Here is a 19811-nt window from a genome sequence, read left to right on the forward strand (position 1 = left end):
TGTAAAGATCTATTTTATTGCTTCGTGAAATTCATACTCAAACCTAGTTAAAAGAGATTGAATGAATATTTCATTTTAAATAGCAAATAGAAGTTTCTGGTCTATTAAGTATATTTTTAAAATTTTGAACAGATTATTACTTTTTTCAACAGATACCTACTATGTTAGAATCAACTGTATGGATTTTAGGCATACACGCACATTTAGCTAAGCATTAATGCCATCATTCTTGATTAACACACATGGGCTTTAAACAATATTTTACATCAGATGTAAATATAAAAGGTCATAAATATCTTACTGAAAAGTGCATCTTTGACTGGGATGTTACAAATTAAAGAGAAGATAGCAAGGAAGAGAACAAAGTGAAAACAGGGCAGTGTAAGACATAAACAATTCCATCCCTTTGATTCCCTGCACATTTTGGGTTATGTATAATACTTCCCTTATGTTTCAAGATGTTTTCAACATTTTTACGCAAATGATGTGAGGACACACACTAAAAAGTGTGTGAAAACTCAAATTAAAAGATAAGTTTCTTTTCGGTGCAAATTATTTGTAAGTGCATGCATTTTATTTTCGTAGTACACATTGGGCCATATACTTTTTGAAGGCTCTATAAATGCATGTGTTTCAAAATTAATTTCTTTTAATTTCGTCTCCAAGACCTTTTAGAGGGACCCACATATATGTGTTTTGAAATTAATTTATGATTTATTTTCATTTTATTTGAAAAGAAAAGCAACAGAGAGCTTCCAACCTCTATAAATGCCAGGTTGAATTCTAGAGCCAGACATTCCTGTATGGGTTGCCCCATGAGTGCCAGGAACCCAAGTGCTCCAGCCAGTATGTGTTTGCTTCCATTGTATGCTTTGGAAGCAAGCAGGATGAAGAACCTGGAACCAAATCCCAAGACACTGATTTGAGATGCATGTTGTGCCAAACACCCATCCAATTATTTTTAATATATGTTTCAATGTGAAGACTAGTGGACAACTGAAGATGTAAATACTGATTAAATATTCAGATTTCTACAATTTTTGGAAATTGTATTCAAACCAGATTCTGAGCCATGCTATTTAAATGAACACATGTGTGTAGTAAAAACTAAGTCACACATATAAAGAAATTGTGAACAAATAGATCAATATAGGTTCTATGGTTGAAGATATCTAAGAAGACATGTGTTCCTGAAACAGAGTTTTCCTGCAGTAACCTTATGCCAAAGCATATGCTACATTCCATGCAGCTGCACTGAGTAGGGTTGATTGCTGATGTGCCTTTTTCCCCCCAAACAATACTAAATATTTTAAGGTGAATTTATAGATTGATTTGAACTATAATGTTTAGACAAATGTGGATATACATATCTACATTGAGAACACTTTAATTGGAAACTGATCTTATATAATGATTAATAACCTTGGTTTGAGCTCACAGAAAGTCTCTCTTGCTTGTGAATACTGATAATGAATCCTAAACATTTTAAAATTACATTTTCAAGTGCAATAACATAGTAGGTAAATCCTCACCTTTTAGGAACCAGAATCCCAAACGGGCACTGGTTCACGTCCCGGCTCCTCCACTTCCCATGTAACTTCCTGCCTGTGGCCTGGGAAGGCAGTGGAGGATTGCCCAAAGCCTTGGGACCCTGCACTCTCTTGGGAGAGCTGGAAGAAGCTCCTGTTTCCTGGCTTCAGATTAGCTCAACTCTAGCCTGTGTGGCCATTTGGAGTGCGAACCATCAGATGAAGAACTTTCTCTCTCTCTCTTTCTCTGTAAATCTACCTTTCAAATAAAATTGGCACTAGGTGACCCTTAAAGACTTGATAAATAGATACAACATCTGAATTGAATAGTATATATGCCATCCAAGGAAGAGGGACACATGATACAAAGATAATTATAATCAGCACATGCTTTTCTGGACATACTATTTGTGTTGTGATGCTTGTAACCCTCGAACACCAGATTTTATCCATGAATCTGTAATGGTACCAAAAGAATTAAAAGGCAATTTTCATCATTTTCACTTAAAAAGTGGGAACTACAAAAAATGTCAAATTAACCCATATTGAAAAAAATTATTTTCCACTAAGGCATTATTTCTGTTTATTCTGACTTCTTATTTATAAATGCATGTGCTAGACCTTGCTCTAGCTTAGATCTGTGTTGGATATCAACTCTAATACAAAACTGATTAGTGATCTTGAAAACAGCTTAACTATAGAAATGTCAGTTTTTTCTTAAACAATTCATATATTTATATAAGTGTCTACTGAGTAGAATCCCATCAATGTGTTTTGTTATACACACTTCCTTGAAACAAATTATTTAATAAAGAGTTAAAACACTGATTGAGAAACTTTACATTGTTAAATTGTTCAAACACAATCTATTCCATTATATGGTCTGTAAATTAATCAGATCCTTATTCAAAACAAAGCATATATATCACATCTATATTTTATACACACATTAATTTCCATATATATGAAATAAAATGAAATTAGTAGGGTGCTAAATTACCTGTTAGCCAGTTAATTGTAAAATCTTCATAATTTTTCCCTTCTATAATGGTTTCATCTAATGATAATTTTTTTTGTTCTTGTTTGCTTTCGTCTGTTAAAAAGGCAGAGTTAAAAACTGCCTACAACATCCAGGGTTGGACCAGGCCAAAGCATGGACTAGGAATTTGATTCAGATCTTACTATGTGGGTGATACTGACATAAGCATTTCAACTTACGTCTGATGCCTTCCAGTGTGCATATTAACAGGAACTTGGGTTAGAAACAGAGCCAGGTACCAAACACTTTGATATAGAATGTGATTATTATAAGCAGTGATTTCATTTGTACCACAATGCATATCCATATTACTGGCATTAAAAATCTTTAGCTATCCTATCAAGATCAAATCTGGTAATTCATAGACAACAGACTCAAAGCAGCACTAAACAATAGTAAAACTACTATACCAATGCATGAGAGGGGAATCGGGTGCAATCCTGACAACCTCTTAACAGGAGGTCATGTGCGTGGAGCAGGGGGACAATCCAGAGTGGAGCAGGTGGTAAGGAGGAAGCTAGGATCCCAGCCATGAAGACTCCCAGACCTTCACCACAAACTATTAATACGAGCAACAAGGACTATATCCCAACTGCCAAGGAGGCCACAGGGAATTGGATGCCCTTGGAGGCCGAGTACTCTGAGGTCACCCACCCCCAACCGGAGCTTCCGCAGGGGATGAAAGAAGTCCAAACACTATCGTGCAGAAACCAACGTCATCGGAAAGACAACCAGAAGCCCTGAGCGGTCCGCAGAAACAGAAGAACAATAAATGTCCTTCGGGACCAGGGAGGAGAGCTTTCTCTGGTCCGAGCCTGGCTCCACCTCTGGACCCCCACCCTCCCTCGCAATGACCATCGGGGAGGCTCTGAAAACCCCTCACAGCAAACAAACAATCATACAAACTAAAAAAACCTAAAATAAATAGACAAACAACAGAAAGTAGAGCTTGGAATCTGACAGGAAAGAGCTGGCATGGATTGGCTCATGCCTCGCTGGGTGGGACACAAAGATTAGTCACTCCTCACCATGGTGTTGGGGATTTTCCTGCACACACACCCCCCCCCAACAAAATGTTCTGCACCTTAAATGTTGACAAATGTCTTGTTAGAGTTACAAGCCAGTCTAGATTATCCTAAAATCTGCCAAGATCAGCAAAATTATACTTCAACATAACAAATGACTAAATACTAAAATGAAATAGACACAAGGCAGCTGAATGGTACCTTATAGCCATTTTAAGGTATATAGCAGCCGGTCCTGTATATAAACTAAAATTGAAATGTCAATGAGCTAATCATAGGTTGTGGTTAAGAACTTGCTTTTTTTTTTTTTTTAACATACTGGTTACTCAAAACCATGTCAATTCCATAATGTTACAAATTGCTGTTGATGTTATATTGGGACTCTTAATTGACTGGGATGATATTCTACCAGCTCTAACTTCAGAACAGAAATGGTCCCCCCAAGAAACTGTTCAACCCATCTGGACAATAAGTAGCTGGACTCTATGCTTGGTATATGTTTGCAAGGAAAGAATCTTGATTGAATTTGAACTGTAATACTATATCAAGGTGGAGGAATCCACCAGGGGGGAGGGGCGTGGGGAGGGGTGGGAGGATTCCCAGAGCCTATGAAACTGTCACATAATGCAAAATAATTAATAAAAAAATCTTTAGCTATCATGCAGTTTTGAGATAAACTTTGAACAGAAAATATTTGCACTGCTATGCTGAATTAGGTATTATTTTTACATAACCTCTTCCTTTCATTTTACTTGCTAGTCTAACTCCTCCCTTATTAACAATGCCAAATGGTCTTAGTACCGTTTATATCAACCTTAACCAGGTAACAGAAGAGTATGATGAAAAATAATATCTACTCCTTTGCTGAGACACTACATGTCAACTTTTTGCCTAGGGCAAAATTTAATGACTGGCTTGTGGATTTTTCTTTCTACAGACTTACTATAGAAACAATGACATAACCTTTAACCAGAGCAAACAGAGTCACTTTAATAAGTAGCCGACACCAAACCTAAAAATGCACGAGAAACAGAAAGATACTGGCAGGAATTAATCTGCCATTTTCACACATCTGTCCAAGGGAGGTAGTGTAATTGCAAAAATTTACTCTAAGACTGCTGAGACTCGTAGTAATTATGTTTCTTTCTTTCTTTCTTTCTTCTTTTTTTTTAATAGAAATAGCCACAGGTGGTAACAAATTGGGTTTTCAGATGGGGAACTGGGCTTGCATTCTAATCCAAATTACTATGTAATTGTCTTGATTATAAAAAATGGTGGAAAGCCTATTGCTGAAAATCAAAAGGAAAGAGAAAGTCTCCTTAAAAGTATTCCTTGTCCTTTTCCATTTTCCTCTACCTACGCACGGTGCTTCACTTGGTAGTATTGCTACATCTAATATCAGGACCACAATGTAGAGTCGGCTAATGGCAGAGTCTCGAAAATTTCTTTGAGTCAGATTTAGATATTGTATTTCCCTGATTTTCACTTTTATTCTCATCCATGATGAACACTAGCTTTCCTAAGGTCAAGAACTGAAAACATTTCAAATAATTGCACCTGACAGCACTTAAAGGTACATGATTATAGACAATTATTTTTCAATCTAAACATCAGTTTTAAAATGTGTATTGTTTTCATAAATATCCTCACTAAGTATCTTTTCGAATGTATCTTCACTCAGTTTACCATATACTTGGATTGGGTTGTAACACGAAGATGCTTTCACTGTTTTATAAAACTGTAAATGCATTTCATGCATAGTATGTCATGTAGGTGTTAATGCACATTTCTTTACACACTCAGAAATTTCTGACTTTGCTTTAAAATAAATGAAAAACTGCAACAGCAAAATAAAAGAAGAAATATTATGCCCCAGAAAGCTAAGCTAATACAATTCTCCGAAATATGTATTTTACTGTGAAAATCCAGAGAAATCTTTTTAAGAATATGTAGAAAGTTTGAAAGACTGGTATTTATATAAAATTGTTTCATTAAGCCACTATCAGATTTTACTTGAAAAGTATCTAGTTTTTGAAGGTGATTTCTTTCTGTCCCAAAGTTCATATAAGCTATATTTTTCTTAATAAATTTTAACTATTTTATTTCTCACTCTAATTCTACTTTTATTGATTGAAATATGAACCACTGCCACTTTACATATGTGTTTACATAATTCTCATGAAAATCGAAGGTGAATTGCTTTAGGAATTGAGCTTGACTTATGTAATTGGTCTTCTGTGTTTAAATAATACCAAAAATATATCAAATATTCAGTCATAAAATAACTTCAGTGTACTCAGATATAAAATTCTGTGTGAAAAATAAAACAAACATCTTTTGGCAAAGGTATTTACACTGGATACTGTTATTAGACATGTATCTTAAGGGTAGAAAATATGACTACAGGCTTTTAAAATTAATTTAAATATTCAGCAAACATAAATTTAAGAACTTACAAACTGAAACTATACTGTAACAATAAAAATATTTTGGTCCCTTTAACTGTTTCTGCCTGCAATAAAATACCTATCACAGTTTCATTTTATAAAAGCAAATTGTTGACATTTAGGATGTAACTGCAATCTCAAATGTACATATTACACATTAAGTTTTATTAAATTGAAGAACATGTTCTTTTAATGCATATATATAATCAGATCATTGACTAGCAAGAATTATTAAGATTTCAGGTAGAAATAATATAAAGAAATAGATCAAATTATACTTTATGCCTAATTTCATTTTGAAGTGATCATGTTCCAAAGGCTAAAGAAAATATATCTAAATCAGTACAATCATGGGAAAGAAATCATTTAGTCAGATTGTGAGTTGTATTTGTTATTTTAAAGCCTGAAGTAGTAATCTGCATGATGTATGAATGCAATTTACAATCACATAGCCAGGGTTTCTTAAAAATAATAAATATCTACAAAAGAATTATACATGTATAGCTTTAAAAGTTGGAATTTATCTGTACTGCTTTAGTTTTCAAACTATCAGCTGTTTTGGGCTGATAATGAGAATAAGAAATTGTATTTTAAATGGTCCTTTTAATGCATTGCACTAATTAAACTCAATCAAATATAATACAAATTGAAAACATTATTAAATATTGCTCAGACAGCATATATTCAAATTAGACAGGCATAAAATTATATTTACCTTGCATATTATTCACACAATGGAAATATGAATAATGAGATTCTTTTATCAACAGAAATACAAAGAAAATATATATTTAAATATGTAAAATTGAATGAAATAAAATTCATTTCTAATGCCATTATATTGTTTTAATATATTCCATTCCTCTAATCAGACCAAATTCTAATTATGTTGATTAGTTACATTTAAAGTCTCATTTAGCCAACCTGTATTTATCCTTTGATCACAAAGCTTGTTAACTTGAATGGTCTTTTATTGTTGTGATTCATTTTCCCATAAGTATGCTGTTTAGCCATCTTATTTTTATTCAATAAATATATGCAAACTTGCCAATCATGCTAAGCATGGCCATGCCAGGTCTTCAATGATTGCTAAGTACAATTACTCTACAATAAAACTGCTTGAGATAGATTCAGGGCAAGCCCTACAAATGCAGTAGTCCGAATGTTACCAGAACCAGAACAGACAAATTCTATCAGTAAATTCTCTTACATATTGTCTAAAACAATGTTTATTGTCTATCACAGGAGTAACTGATTATTCACAAGTAGATAACAAATCTTACACAGCTAAAATTTTGCAACTCAATTTTATTAGAGATTTTTTTCCTTTCTTAAAAAATCTTGAGGTTTTACTTCTGTAGCAACAAAAATAAAGGAAACATTTCTGCTTAGTCACAGCAGAGATGTTGATGTCATTAAACACTTCTTTATTATCGATGATTTATTTCAGTAGACCAAAGGATAGCAATACATCACTGTCAAAGCTAGTGGTGAAAGCTATGACTAACTATAAAATACTGAATGCTACTGAAGAAAACTCTTGTCAAAGTCTTCTTTACTAAAGTAGGTTGACAATAGATTAGTGTAGGTCTGATGAACTTTGTAAGTGTTGGTAGGTGGGTGGCAAAAGTCACACTCTCTTCAAAATGATGGGCAAAATGAACTTCATGCCATTCTCCAACATCACTGGTTGAAGGAATTCAATACAAAAAAATATTGTTTCCCTAATGACTTTACTAAAATATGACTGCACGATAATGCCCTATGGGATTTGTTAAACATAAGTATCACCAAAGGGAATACGTTCTAGAGCAATGACTAATATCATAATTAATGGGTGCATTTGCAAGAATTTACCTGCTATTGAGTGTATTGCAAGACTTTCAGCATTAGGGAGTTAAGTTTAACTTCCTAACTGGCTTGGGCCCAGGTACAGTGGCTTCTCTTTCTCCTCTGATTGTTTCATCATCAGGCTTACAGCATATATTATCATAACACTTTCAGCAATCCTTTGATCATCCCAAACAAGAGATTTGCATAAAAGGAATTTTTTTCCCTTAAGGTACCTCAGTTCAAAACTAATGCCCACTAAAATTCTTAACACCCTCTCTTCTTTAAAAGGATTGGTTCTATTTTAATGTACTTTAAATTGACCAAAATTAAACCATGACATTTTCAAATTTTAACATATTTTCAAGGGAGAAAGTTGAGTCACTTCCTTAAACACGTACTTTTCAGGTAAAAGTGAAAAATTCACTAATATTTCTGCTTGCATGAGTATATACATAACAATGAAGATATAAATACATATACACATTTGCACACATAGTAAAGTGCTTCAAAAAGTTTTTTTTGTTAACATAAATAAAGGCAGATTGATCTTAATAGCCACATGGAAAATTTTATTAACTTTAAAAATTATAAATATGTTTAATTTATGCCTTTGTGCTTAAAGATATAATTCTACCACAGTATATTTCTTTAACAATAACAACAGAAAACTTGAAGCCTCAAAATCTTGTAAAAGTCTTAAATATGAAAAATATGTTGCATTCTTAAATACTATTAAATATTTATTTGAAGATCTTGAAGGTTTTCACTCTTAAAATGTATATAGTTGTCCTTAGTAGAGATAAAGCTGGGATTATTTTTAAAATAATTGTTCTGACAAAAAATAAATTGCTTAATGTCATTCATTAGAATTTGTGCCTATATAATAAAAAATGAATAACATAATGGTGTGAATTTATGGAGAAAATTTTCTACAAAATATGCTGAGGGAAGCTTAACAATACAGTCAAAGGATGCCACTTGTTTTAGGAAATGTATTTTTTTCTTGACTATTTACTTGAGTTATGCTCAAGTACTTAAGTAAGAATTATCAAAAACATTTTTCTTACATATTTCAAAAGTACCTCATAATTATTTTTTAAAAAATGGCAAGAATAAAATCCCAAAACTGATGGTGTAGAGTTGCATATAATATTTACTAAAATTACAAAGCTTTACCTGTACAACCAAAGTAAAATGAACAATTATCTTACTCCTACATTGTTCAGTTTCAGTGCAGGAATGATTAAGTGTCACTTTGCTGGCATTTATTTTATTGTAAACCAAGAATTGATGAATAAAAAGTTATAATGTAGGAAGCTACATCAACTAGTATTAAAAACAAAATCCTGTGGTTTCTAGTTCACGTAGGTTTCTAGTTCATACCTTCTAGGCTGTCATTTGTGGTAAAAATGGAGAAATTCAAATAGATTTGCAGGGAAGCTAAAATTCTCATAGATATAAGAAAAATTAAGAACAAGAGTAAAAATAAAGATAAAAGTAATACCTTTTGCATTTAAATCTTCAAAAAACATCTAAATAGTAATTAGTTTTATTTAGTTTTTTTGTATTACAGTTAATGTATAATAAAATAGAAAATATTTGATGATTGAATACTTATATTAGTGACTAAAAATTACTTTTCAAAATATTTAACAAAAATAAGTAATCAACACTCCAGAAGGCATGTAGTAAGAAAAACACATTCTCTTCTGATGCAGCTCACCAAAATCCCTATAAATAGAGATGTCAATGAAATATACAGAAACTAATTGATGGAAGTAATTAGCGATCCCTCAGAATAAAAATCACAGCAAGCTATATCCAAAATTATAAATGATGAAATTCTTCTCATATTTTGTGTTTGTTACTAACTTCATTAATCCACTAGAATACTGAAGATCATGATTTGGGGAATAACCTGAATGAGTTTCTCTAGGGCCTCTTTTGTTAAAGAAATGGGGATGAAGGCAGAAAGTAGATATTTGTGCTATAGAAAGCATTTTTCTTCTCACACCTTTCTGATACACATAGTTTATTATTTATACTTGAGCTCTACACCTTTTTAAAAATCTTATGTTTATGTTTTTGTATTGATTCTATGAATTTACCATGAGATTGGTTTTCCTTTATTGAAAAGGCCACATAAATAAGTTCAAGGAATTTTCCCTTTTTGATATAAAAGTTTTAAGGCCAATTTCAGTGTGAATCTTTAGGACTTACTAAGTAAGAATGTATTCCTTATGAAACGTTAACATAGAACTTTTACTGCTGGCTCAATATATTGTCTTTGAAAGTATGTCTTAGTAGTGCTACCAAAGAAGCAAAACAGATGTTTAAACACATTGAAAAGTCCTATTACTAGGAAGTCCTTGGCTTTCTCACCCTTTTCCCAAAGAGACCTTCTTTGCAAACACCTGTTGAAAAGTTACCCTGAGTCTTAACAACTAATTTGGATAAACCATAGTAAGAAGTTACTCTCGGGTATTAACAGGGATCTCTGCTCAAATTTAGATTTCATATTAACACATGAGACTACTTAAACAAAATTACTTCTAGAAATCTGTTTTTACAGATTTGTATGGCAGTCTATTTGCCTTATGCATTACAAATTACATGTTTATTAAATTAGTTCTATCACTTTATATGAGTAAACTATTTTATTATAACTCTCGCATTACGATTCACACTATAGTGGATATTTTACTCACTTATTTGCTATGTAAACACTGACTGACTTTAGTTTGCTTGAGGAATTTGAAAAATACCTAAAGCAAAATTTCTCCTCACAAAGCACTGACTCTGCACCAGCTTGTACCATTATTCTGCACCCAAGTTCAGCAAAAATACTCTCATCACTATAAACCTGCAAATATAAACTTTTTTAGAACCAGGATGCACAGAAATGCTTTGAATTATAAAGATATCTCAACCTAAACTGTAATATGAGCCTTTAACTTAATAAAATTCTAAAATTTCTCATTACTGCAAAGTAACAGCATATTATAACAAAATTATGAAATTGCTTACCCTTCAAAAATCAGAATATATTGTGAACCATCTAAAAAGCACACAAGATTCCAGAAAATTAAGATGAACTAAATTTGTTAAAATAAGTACCCATTGTGGATCAAAAGTCTGCCTTCAGAAGTATGTGTGGATTATCAGTGTGGTTCCATAACAGACTGTATGAAATATATACACAAATAAGTGCACCTAGAACAAGACTATGGGATACTTGAATGCTTTAAGTATTTCACTTCAGCACAATGTGTTTGAAGCACACTAGGTGAAGAAAGACATAGTAGTTAATACACTCTCCAGGATGTATTTTAGGGTAAATCTGATCAATTTAAAAGGAAATCAGTACAGTAGCAAATTACACAGCATTCCTTGGAGGAATTAAAAAAAACTCACATAAAAATATAGAAAACTGATCCACTTTGCAAAGAATTTCAAAGACTTAGAAATAACCTCACTTTGTGTCTTTTTGTATGGGTTAAAATTTTAGAAGAATACTATGATGGTTGGTCTTGTGTTTTTGGTTTAACCTGTGTATATGTGTGTTTTGCTTTAAGTTTTGCTGCTAAGGAGAAGTATGATCAACAACAACCCTAAGCAATGGACACCTTCAAGAAGAATATTGTGGAAAGAAATGTGTCTATAGATACAGCATATAAGCACCAGCAACCTCTCAAAAACTTCTGGATGTTTCAATCCAAGATTGTTCTGGACTACCTTGACCAAAAGCAAAGCTTGTATCAGCTTCATTTTTGCCAGAAACTAGCAGAGAATTCAATTCATGGCAACTAAGATGGAAGATTAATCACCAACTTTCTGTCACATCTTTTTATATTTAGTGGTAGAATCACAAAAAGGATAGATAAGACTCGTGTTTTTATAAAATGCATCAGGTTTGTGGATTTATGTTTTAGCATATCTCTTTCTAAACAGACGCTACCAGAAATCCCAATTTTACACAAAGAAAAACTTTCAATGAATCTTTTCAGGCTCATGTACACTTCAAAAACATGAGTAAGGATATCCAGTAAGTACTACAGAAGTGAGATTTAATATTTGATACTTTAGCCAAGATTTGTAGTATCAAGCTTTTGCTAGGGACATCATAATTTCATAGGAAACATGTTTTGCTAGATAGTAGTGTAAATAAACACCTATGTTACAAAAGATAATATTGTGAAGTTTTACGACTCCATTTTAACAATGAAAACATTACAGATTCAAGTGTCATTAAAAGTTATTTGCCTTTCAAAGCATAAAATTATAACAAATTATTTTCATTTACCCAAAACTAATTTTCCTCCTGAAGTGTCAGTTTTAGTTAAGTTCAATTTTGCATTTCAAGCACTGCTCATCCAGAGTAATTTGTAGCAACACACATTCATAATAAGCAAGAATTAAGTTTTCCTCTGTCACAACTCAATAGTGGCTACATTAGACAGTGACTAAAGACAAAACAGTTCCCCCCATGTTAGGGCCAATCCTAACGCTTTGCCTTTAGTTTTTGCCATTATGGTAATTCTGTATCATACTATATAGCTCATATTAAATATCACCTAGATATACTGAAAATATACAGTATGCAAGGGAAACACAACCAGGCGTTCAGAGCACTTTGCTTCTCATTTTCAATTGCATAAAATGAGCCTACGACCCAGAGGTGTGCTCTCCTCATTTCCCAGTGAATCCAAAAACCAGATAAAAACAAACAAAACAAAAAACAAAAAACAAAAAACAGCAACTTTCTCTGCGTAGCTGATGATCATGACCCCAAGACTGCATTTATTCACACTTCTGTAGATGTTTCAAATTATAACTCACACTTCAAAAGCTTCAGCTGAACCAATGCACGATGCTGCAGTTTCAGCTGAAGAATGAGACTCATGTTCTTTTAAGCACTTTTGAGATATAAAATTGACTTTTTGAAGGGTTGAGAATTCAACCGAAATTGATTTAAGTTCTAGAATTCTGATTGGCTGCTATTTTCTACTTCTAGAAGTTCACTACTTAAGTTTGAGTGTAAATTTCATTCATTTTTGGCCTGTTTTTAATTGGCATTGAAAATATGTAATAATTAAAGCTTTAAAAAAAAAAATCTAAGAACAGTTTGTTATGGAAAGCAAGGTGGACAAATACCAAAGGAAAAAAAATGAATCCTAACACTGCTGTTTATAAACCTGTAATAATAAACTTTAAAACTTGAACAGAAGTTAAGACATTTACATCTTTGGACTGGATCTTCGATTATTTATACGGGAAGGGCTATATGCGCAATATATTGTATACACACTGTCAGAAGTGTAAACCAGTTCATTTTCCAAACTTTTCCCCACTCCCACATCCCCGTCACTGCTGTGATAGTGTGGCTTGTCCTGTGAAAAAGATTTCAGGACAGCTCCAAAAGCAGAAGGAAAGAAAAAAAAAGTGAAGTCCCAGCTACACTAAAAGTGTCCTACCTGAATTATGGACATCCGAGTGGCAGGGGTCTCGCTCGCATTAGTCCCTTGTCCGGTGAAGCTGGTGTGGCAGCCTGCGTGCCCCTGCGGGACAGTCAGGTTGTTGGAGGCCGGTTTGAGGTACATCACCTCCGACCGGGGCGAGCTGAGGGGCAGGCGGGTCTGGTAGTCGAAGTACATGGGGGAGGTGGCCAGGGAGGGGCTGCTCACCACGTTCATGACGTTCATGGCGTTCCTCTCCTCCACTTCGCTCTGCACCAGCATGATATCGTTTTTGTTAATCTTCTTCTTCTTGCCCTTGCCCCCGCCCAGCTGCGGGTGGCTGTACTCGGCGATGCGGCAGTTGTAAGTGCGGATCTCCTTGTTCTCCCGCTTGCACTTGACGGCGATGGTGATCATGGCCGCTAGGAGGATGATGGAGATGGTGCTCAGAGTCACGATGAGCGGCAGCGACATGTCCCAGTGGTGCTGCTCGCCGTTCACCCGGGGCACCCCCTCGGGCAGGGAGCCGCTCACCGAGCGGATGATGAGCTTGGCCACGGCGGACAGGGTGGGCTTGCCGTGATCCGTCACCTTCACCACCAGCTCCACCACGGGCGTCACGTCTTCCCAGAAGGGGTGCAGCGTGCGGATCTCGCCGCTGGACGGATCGATCTCAAACAGGTGGTCGTCGTTACCGTCCACGATCTCGTAGGTGAGGCGCCCGCTCTCGCCGAAGTCGCTGTCCAGGGCTCGCACGGTGCTCACCAGGTAGCCGAGGCCGGCGTTGCGCGGCACCTGCAGTTCCGCGGTGTCGTTCTGCAGCGTGGGCAGTACGATCACCGGAGCGTTGTCATTCACGTCCAGCACGGTCACCCTCACCGTGGCGTTGCTCTCCAGGTGCGCGGGTGCCCCCGAGTCCTTCGCCAGCACCTTGAACTCGAAAGCCTTGGTCTGTTCGTAGTTAAAGGAGCGCAGGGCATAGATGGCCCCGTTGGTGGGGTTCACGGAGACATAGGTGTAGATGGACACGTCGCCGATGTGGGAGGGCAGGATGGAATAGGACACGGTCCCGTTCTGCCCCAGGTCGGGATCCTGGGCCAGCACCGAGCCTAGGTATTCTCCTGGGATGTTGTTCTCGTGCACCTGCAGCACGTAGAGCCCCTTGGTGAAGCGGGGAGGGTTGTCGTTCTCGTCTAGGATCTTGACCGAGAACGACTTCGTGGAGTTGAGGGGAGGCGAGCCCCCGTCCCGCGCCACGATTGTCACGTTGTACTCGTCCTGGGTCTCCCGGTCCAGCGGGCGGTCCGTCACCACCGTGTAGAAGTTGTCATAGTTCTCCTCCAGTTTGAAGGGGACGGAGCCCCCGGGCCCGCCCAGGCCCCCGCCGCCTCCGCCGCCCGTCCCTCCTCCCCCCAGGACCCGACACTGCAGCTGCCCGTTCTTGCCCGAGTCCCGGTCGGTGACCCGCACCAGGGCGATGACCGTGCCGGGCGGGGCGGCCTCGCTGAGCGCCCCCTGGCGTACGGAGACGAAACCGATGGACGGCGCGTTGTCGTTGCGGTCGATGAGCTTGACTGTGACTTTGCAGTGGGCTGGGATGGGGTTCGGCCCCAGGTCTCGGGCCTGCACGTCGATCTCCAACATGCCGTTCTCCTCGTAGTCCAGGTTGCCCTTGACCCGGATGAGGCCGGTCTTGGGGTCAATGGAGAAGAGCTCCCGGACTCGGTCGGGCACGTAGCTGCTGAAGGAGTAGAGCACTTCGCCGTTGGGCCCCTCGTCCGCGTCGGTGGCGTTCAGGTCGATGACCACCGTGCCCAGCGGGGCGTTCTCGGGCAGCTCCACCAGGTAGGAGGGAGCCTCGAAGACCGGGCTGTTGTCGTTGGAATCTATCACCTTCACGTTGATCTGCACCGTGGCCGAGCGCGGCGGCTCGCCGCCGTCCAGGGCCGTCAGCACCAGCGTGTGATGGTTTTGCTGCTCGCGGTCCAGCGCCTTCTGAATGACCAGCTCCGGGAACTTGGTGCCGTCGCCGCGGGACTTGACGTCCAGGGCGAAGAGGCCGTGGTCGTCGCGGGTGAGCAGGTAGGTGCGGAGGCCGTTTTCGCCCGCATCTGGGTCGTGCGCGCTGGTGAGCGGGAAGCGGGTGCCAGGGGCTGCGTTCTCGGAAATGTCCATTTCGATCTGGTCAGACGGGAAGGAGGGAGCGTTGTCGTTGATGTCCTGGATCTCCACCTTGATCATGCAGATCTCCTTGTCGTTGGCGAACACCTCCAGCGACAGCTGGCATTTGGCGTTGTGGCGGCACAGGGACTCGCGGTCGATCCGCTGTTTGGTGTAGAGGAGTCCGCTGTCCGCGTCCACGTCCAGCAGGTGCGGCGCCGAGTTCTCCAACACCCGGTAGCTGCCGGACTTGCTGCGCCCGCCGCCGCCGCGCTCAGCCGGAGGAAGCCCCGGCTGCAGGCGAGCATCCTTGCCGATGTTACCGATGACCGTGCCGGCCCCTTGCTCCTCGGGCACCGAGTAGTTGAGGTTTTTGAGCGTCAGGGCGGGGGCCCATAGGAGGAAACAGCAACAGATGGATAGGTACATCCCAGACCGGCGGGGTGGGGGCAGGAGCAGCCGGACTGGAGGGCAGAACTGGCGGGTGCGCGCCAGGCTGGGGCCCCGGGCTCCACGAGCGCGGGAGCTGAGAGTCCCAAGTCTGTGGGTCCTTCGGTTCTTCCGCAGCCGGGCTGCGGCACTGGGCAGTCTCTCCGGATTCCGCTCAAGTTCCCCCCGAACCTGTTGATCTACAGCATCCGCACTGGGCGAGAGCAGCGGTGCATCGAAGCTAGCTGCAGGGGCTGGGAGCAAGGCGGCGGCTCCCTGCGGCTGGGGGCGAGCCCGGGGCTTTGTCCGTGCCGTTCGGACTTCGGGAGGCTCAAACTTGAACGACGAGGCCGGCGAGAAGGAGGAAATCACGCCTGGGAGGGTTGATCATGAGCGGAAGAATCAGTAGGTTTCCCTCTCTCCCGCTAGGGAGCCGCAAATCCACTCCCGCCGACAGCCTACGGAAGAGTCTTCCCATCGGGTGGGGGAGGAGAGGGGAGGTGTGTCTCCAGGCAGATCGGAAAGTGAAATCCTTACTTGTTACTGGTCTACCGTGATGAAATTGGTGGGGATGCGAGAGTCACAGATTATTTCAGAATCTTCTCCGGCGCACCGTGAAATGTCTGCTCGCTGCGCAGGCTGCTCTGTTTTCAGGCAGTGTTTTGCTGCATTTAGAGATCTAATCTTGCATTGCTGGCTGAGGCGGCGGCGGCGGTGGACTGCATCTCCCAGCCAAGCGTTTCTCTCTCTCTCTCTCTCTCTCTCTCTCTCTCTCTCTCTCTCTCTCTCTCTCTCTCTCTCTTCCCAGCAGCCAAATAGAGGAGGGGAAATGCAGCGCAAAGAACTGTCCCGATTTGTAGTTTCCTCCCCCTGCAGGCTCCGCCCTCTCTTCCTCGGAAAAGGCTCACCCCCACCCCCAAATCAAGAAAGCCACAGCCTGATCAGCATTTGTGGTGTGAGTCTGTTGGGAGGAGGGAATATGTAGCTATCTCTCTCCTCCCCTCTTCCTAGAACACACTGCGATTTCCCTACGCCGAGCCAGCAACCGCCGCTACCACCCCATCCTCTCCCCGCCTGCGAGGACTTCTCTGCAAGCAGTTTAATTCCAGTTTGCTATTCTTCCCAGGCAAAAGGAAATCAACAGGCAACTCATGGTTGGACGTGCAGATCTGAAGGGGGAGGGGGAGGCGGAATAAAAGGAAGGGGGAGCCACCCTCGTAGTCCTCGCGGGCACGCGCGCGCGCGTACACACACACACACACAGTCTCTCTCTCTCTCTCTCTCTCTCTTTCTCGCTCAGTCTCTCGCTAGAAGGGAAACAGTCTCTGCATTCATAGGGCCTAACTGTCGAGTGCCTCTCTTTTCTTTCTATTCAGCATCTCCTTCCAACGGCCCAGCCTCCCAGTCCTCTTCATCAAGAAAGGAAAACCTTGGCGAGGAACGAAAAGTGATGACTCTTGGAAACGAAAAACGTGCAGGTTTTCCTTCTCTTCTTCAATTTTTTTTTTTTAATGTTTCAGTTGCAGGAGTGGGCTGCGGTCTGGCGTGGTGTGTCCTGCAGTCTCGCCCTGGCTCGGGCTCCCTGGGCTCCCCGGGCGGGCTGGGGGTGTGAGGAGCCGCTCTGCCGCCACGCTGGACCCCCGCTCTGCTGGTCAGTTCGGGTGTTCCCGGCGCCTCGACCTACGGGAATGACACATCCAGAAATGCAGGTGCTCCGGTCGCCGGAACGAATCACATTCGCTCTCGCCTCACGGTTTTCCACAGACCCTAGTTGCGGCTTCTTTCTAACGCTTTCTCTGACTCACCCTACAGAAGGAAAAAAAAAAAAATCAGGTTTACGTGTTGGGGTTAAAAAAAGAAAGAAAGAAAGAAAAAGCGAGACCAAAGGAGCGAGAGAGGAATCCAGCAGCACTTTTACTCTACCTCTTTCTGCCGGAGTCCGAGGCTCTGGAAAAGCAAGGCGTCTGCTTTGCTAGGTGTATTTATTTATCTGTCTATTTATTTATGAAAAAAAATCTGTCCTTCTGGTTAGGCGTGAGGCACCTCAGAGAGCCAGAGTCTTGGGTTTAAAAAAAAAAAAAAAGGGGGAAAAGCAGGCTTCCAGAAATTCCCCACAGCTTAGTCCTGCACCACAGTCACGATTTCTCTCTCTCTCTCTCTCTCTCTCTCTCTCTTTTTCAATCTTTTCTAGTCAAAAAGTCCAGGGTCGGTGGGCTTAGTTATTGTGCAGTCTGCTGTGGAGGGTTTTTTGTTGTTGTTGTTTTGAAAAAAATTAATTCTTCCTTTTCTGTCACGGGTGGTCTCTTTCAATCTGGTGCCTGTCAGAATCACCCCAAAGCCTGTGAAGAACGTGCGGATTGCAAAGCAAATAAATCCATATCCGCCAGCCAAGCAGCGGAGGGGGGTTGAAACTCAACAGTTGGAGAAGCGCCTCCCCAGCCGCCCTCGCCGCCGCCGCAGCCGCCCGGCTCCCGGCCGGCTTTCTCCTCAGCGTCTCTCCCTGACTGACTCTATTCACCTCACGCCGCTGCTTAAACATTGATACTGATTCCCTGCCAGCCAATCCGCGCGAGGAGCCAGGCCCCGCCTCCTCGGCCCACGCCCAATGGGAGGTGGCGAAGAGCCCGGCGGGGGCGGAGCCAGAGACGGCGGCGCCTCCGAGCCATTGATTAGCTCGGTTAGATGGGCGACCGGCCCGGCTGGCAGAGCCGGGGGCTGCCTGGCTGCTCGCCTTCCTGGGCCCTCCCAGTCCCGGGAACAGCCCTGCCGCCGGCCTCCCCCGACTCCCCCCTCCCCGGGAAAGAGAACGCATAACCCTGATAGTAAAACAAGTGGCACGGGGATTTACTGATGCACACACACGAGGCTGGCGGCAGGTGGGAGCTGCGGTGTGTGGCACACGCCCTCGCCCCTGGCTGCGAGCGAGCGAGCGAGGAGCGGTGTGCGTGCTGCTCGGCCCGGGCTGGCCGTGTTTCCCGGTGCGCTGCAGAATGTGGGAGTTCGGGGGGGGGGGGCTCGCTAGGTCCGCTGCTGCCCGCGCGGTCGGTGCCAACACGCCGCGAGGGACTCCAGTCAACACCGAACTTTCTCCTTCCTCAGAGAAATAGCCGTCGTCCCCAGGCGCCCACGCGAGGCGACTCACTGGCTTATGAAAGTGTTTCAGGAGAGACGCAGGCGCCCTTGGAGAGGGAGGCCGCCGCTCCCCAGGCAGCCTGCGCCCTGGCACTTAGCAGAAAGGCAGCCCACCTGGCGCTGAGGGAGCCTCTCCTCACTCCGCACCCCTCTCCGTCTCAGCCCAGGGTCAAGGTAAGGCAGACAAACACGTGCACGCACAACAGTTTTGGTGTTTCGGGCAACTCCAACCCCAGAGTTCCTCAGGGCAGTTTGATTTTTATCTCCTTAAGGCGAAATAGCCCTTGAAACATCACATTTTCTGTAGCTCCTTCGCAGTGAGTGACCTGTAAAACATAAAAGCAGATTGACAGATCTCTAGGAATCGTGATTCGTAATTCACACCTTCTCTCTCTCTCTCTCTCTCTCTCTCTCTCTCTCTCTCTCACACACACACACACACACACACACACACACCCAACCACCAGAATTCCCAGCTGATGTTCTCCAGCCTGTGTTTGTAATTCATTCACACACGACTCTCTCTCCAACCAACTCAAGTGAACACAATCAAGCTAGCGATCCAGCCATTCTGGGAAAGAGTTAAAAACATCAACAGAAAAAATAAATAAGTGAAAAAAAGAAAATTGAAGCATTGAAATAGAAAAGGTGAGTTTTTGATTGCTAGAGTATTGATTGCAATTCATAAATACCGAAGTTAAGTTGCCATTTATGAATTGTGAATGACTAACGTACAAGACTGTAACATGAATCATTCACGA

General features: G+C 41.3%; 1 protein-coding gene across 3 annotated transcripts in view; it reads right to left on the reverse strand.

Annotated features, from left to right (window-relative positions):
- The window catches only part of PCDH17 (protocadherin 17), a 91356-nt gene extending 74690 nt beyond the window's left edge, over positions 1-16666 (reverse strand). The window contains exons 1-2 of one of the 3 annotated variants that reach the window (XM_058670673.1): positions 13558-16666; positions 13348-13431 (exon numbers count right to left, since the gene is read on the reverse strand). In XM_058670673.1, the coding sequence (XP_058526656.1) occupies positions 13348-13431; positions 13558-15918 (2445 nt within the window). In that variant the 5' untranslated portion in view covers positions 15919-16666. Of the gene's footprint in view, positions 1-13347 lie in introns of all 3 variants that reach the window. The other 2 variants (XM_058670674.1, XM_004577443.3) reach the window with 2 other exon arrangements.
- Between the last annotated feature and the right edge of the window lie 3145 nt (positions 16667-19811).

The sequence above is a fragment of the Ochotona princeps genome, chromosome 12 (assembly GCF_030435755.1).
Source record: "Ochotona princeps isolate mOchPri1 chromosome 12, mOchPri1.hap1, whole genome shotgun sequence".
In the NCBI taxonomy this organism is placed as follows: domain Eukaryota; kingdom Metazoa; phylum Chordata; class Mammalia; order Lagomorpha; family Ochotonidae; genus Ochotona; species Ochotona princeps.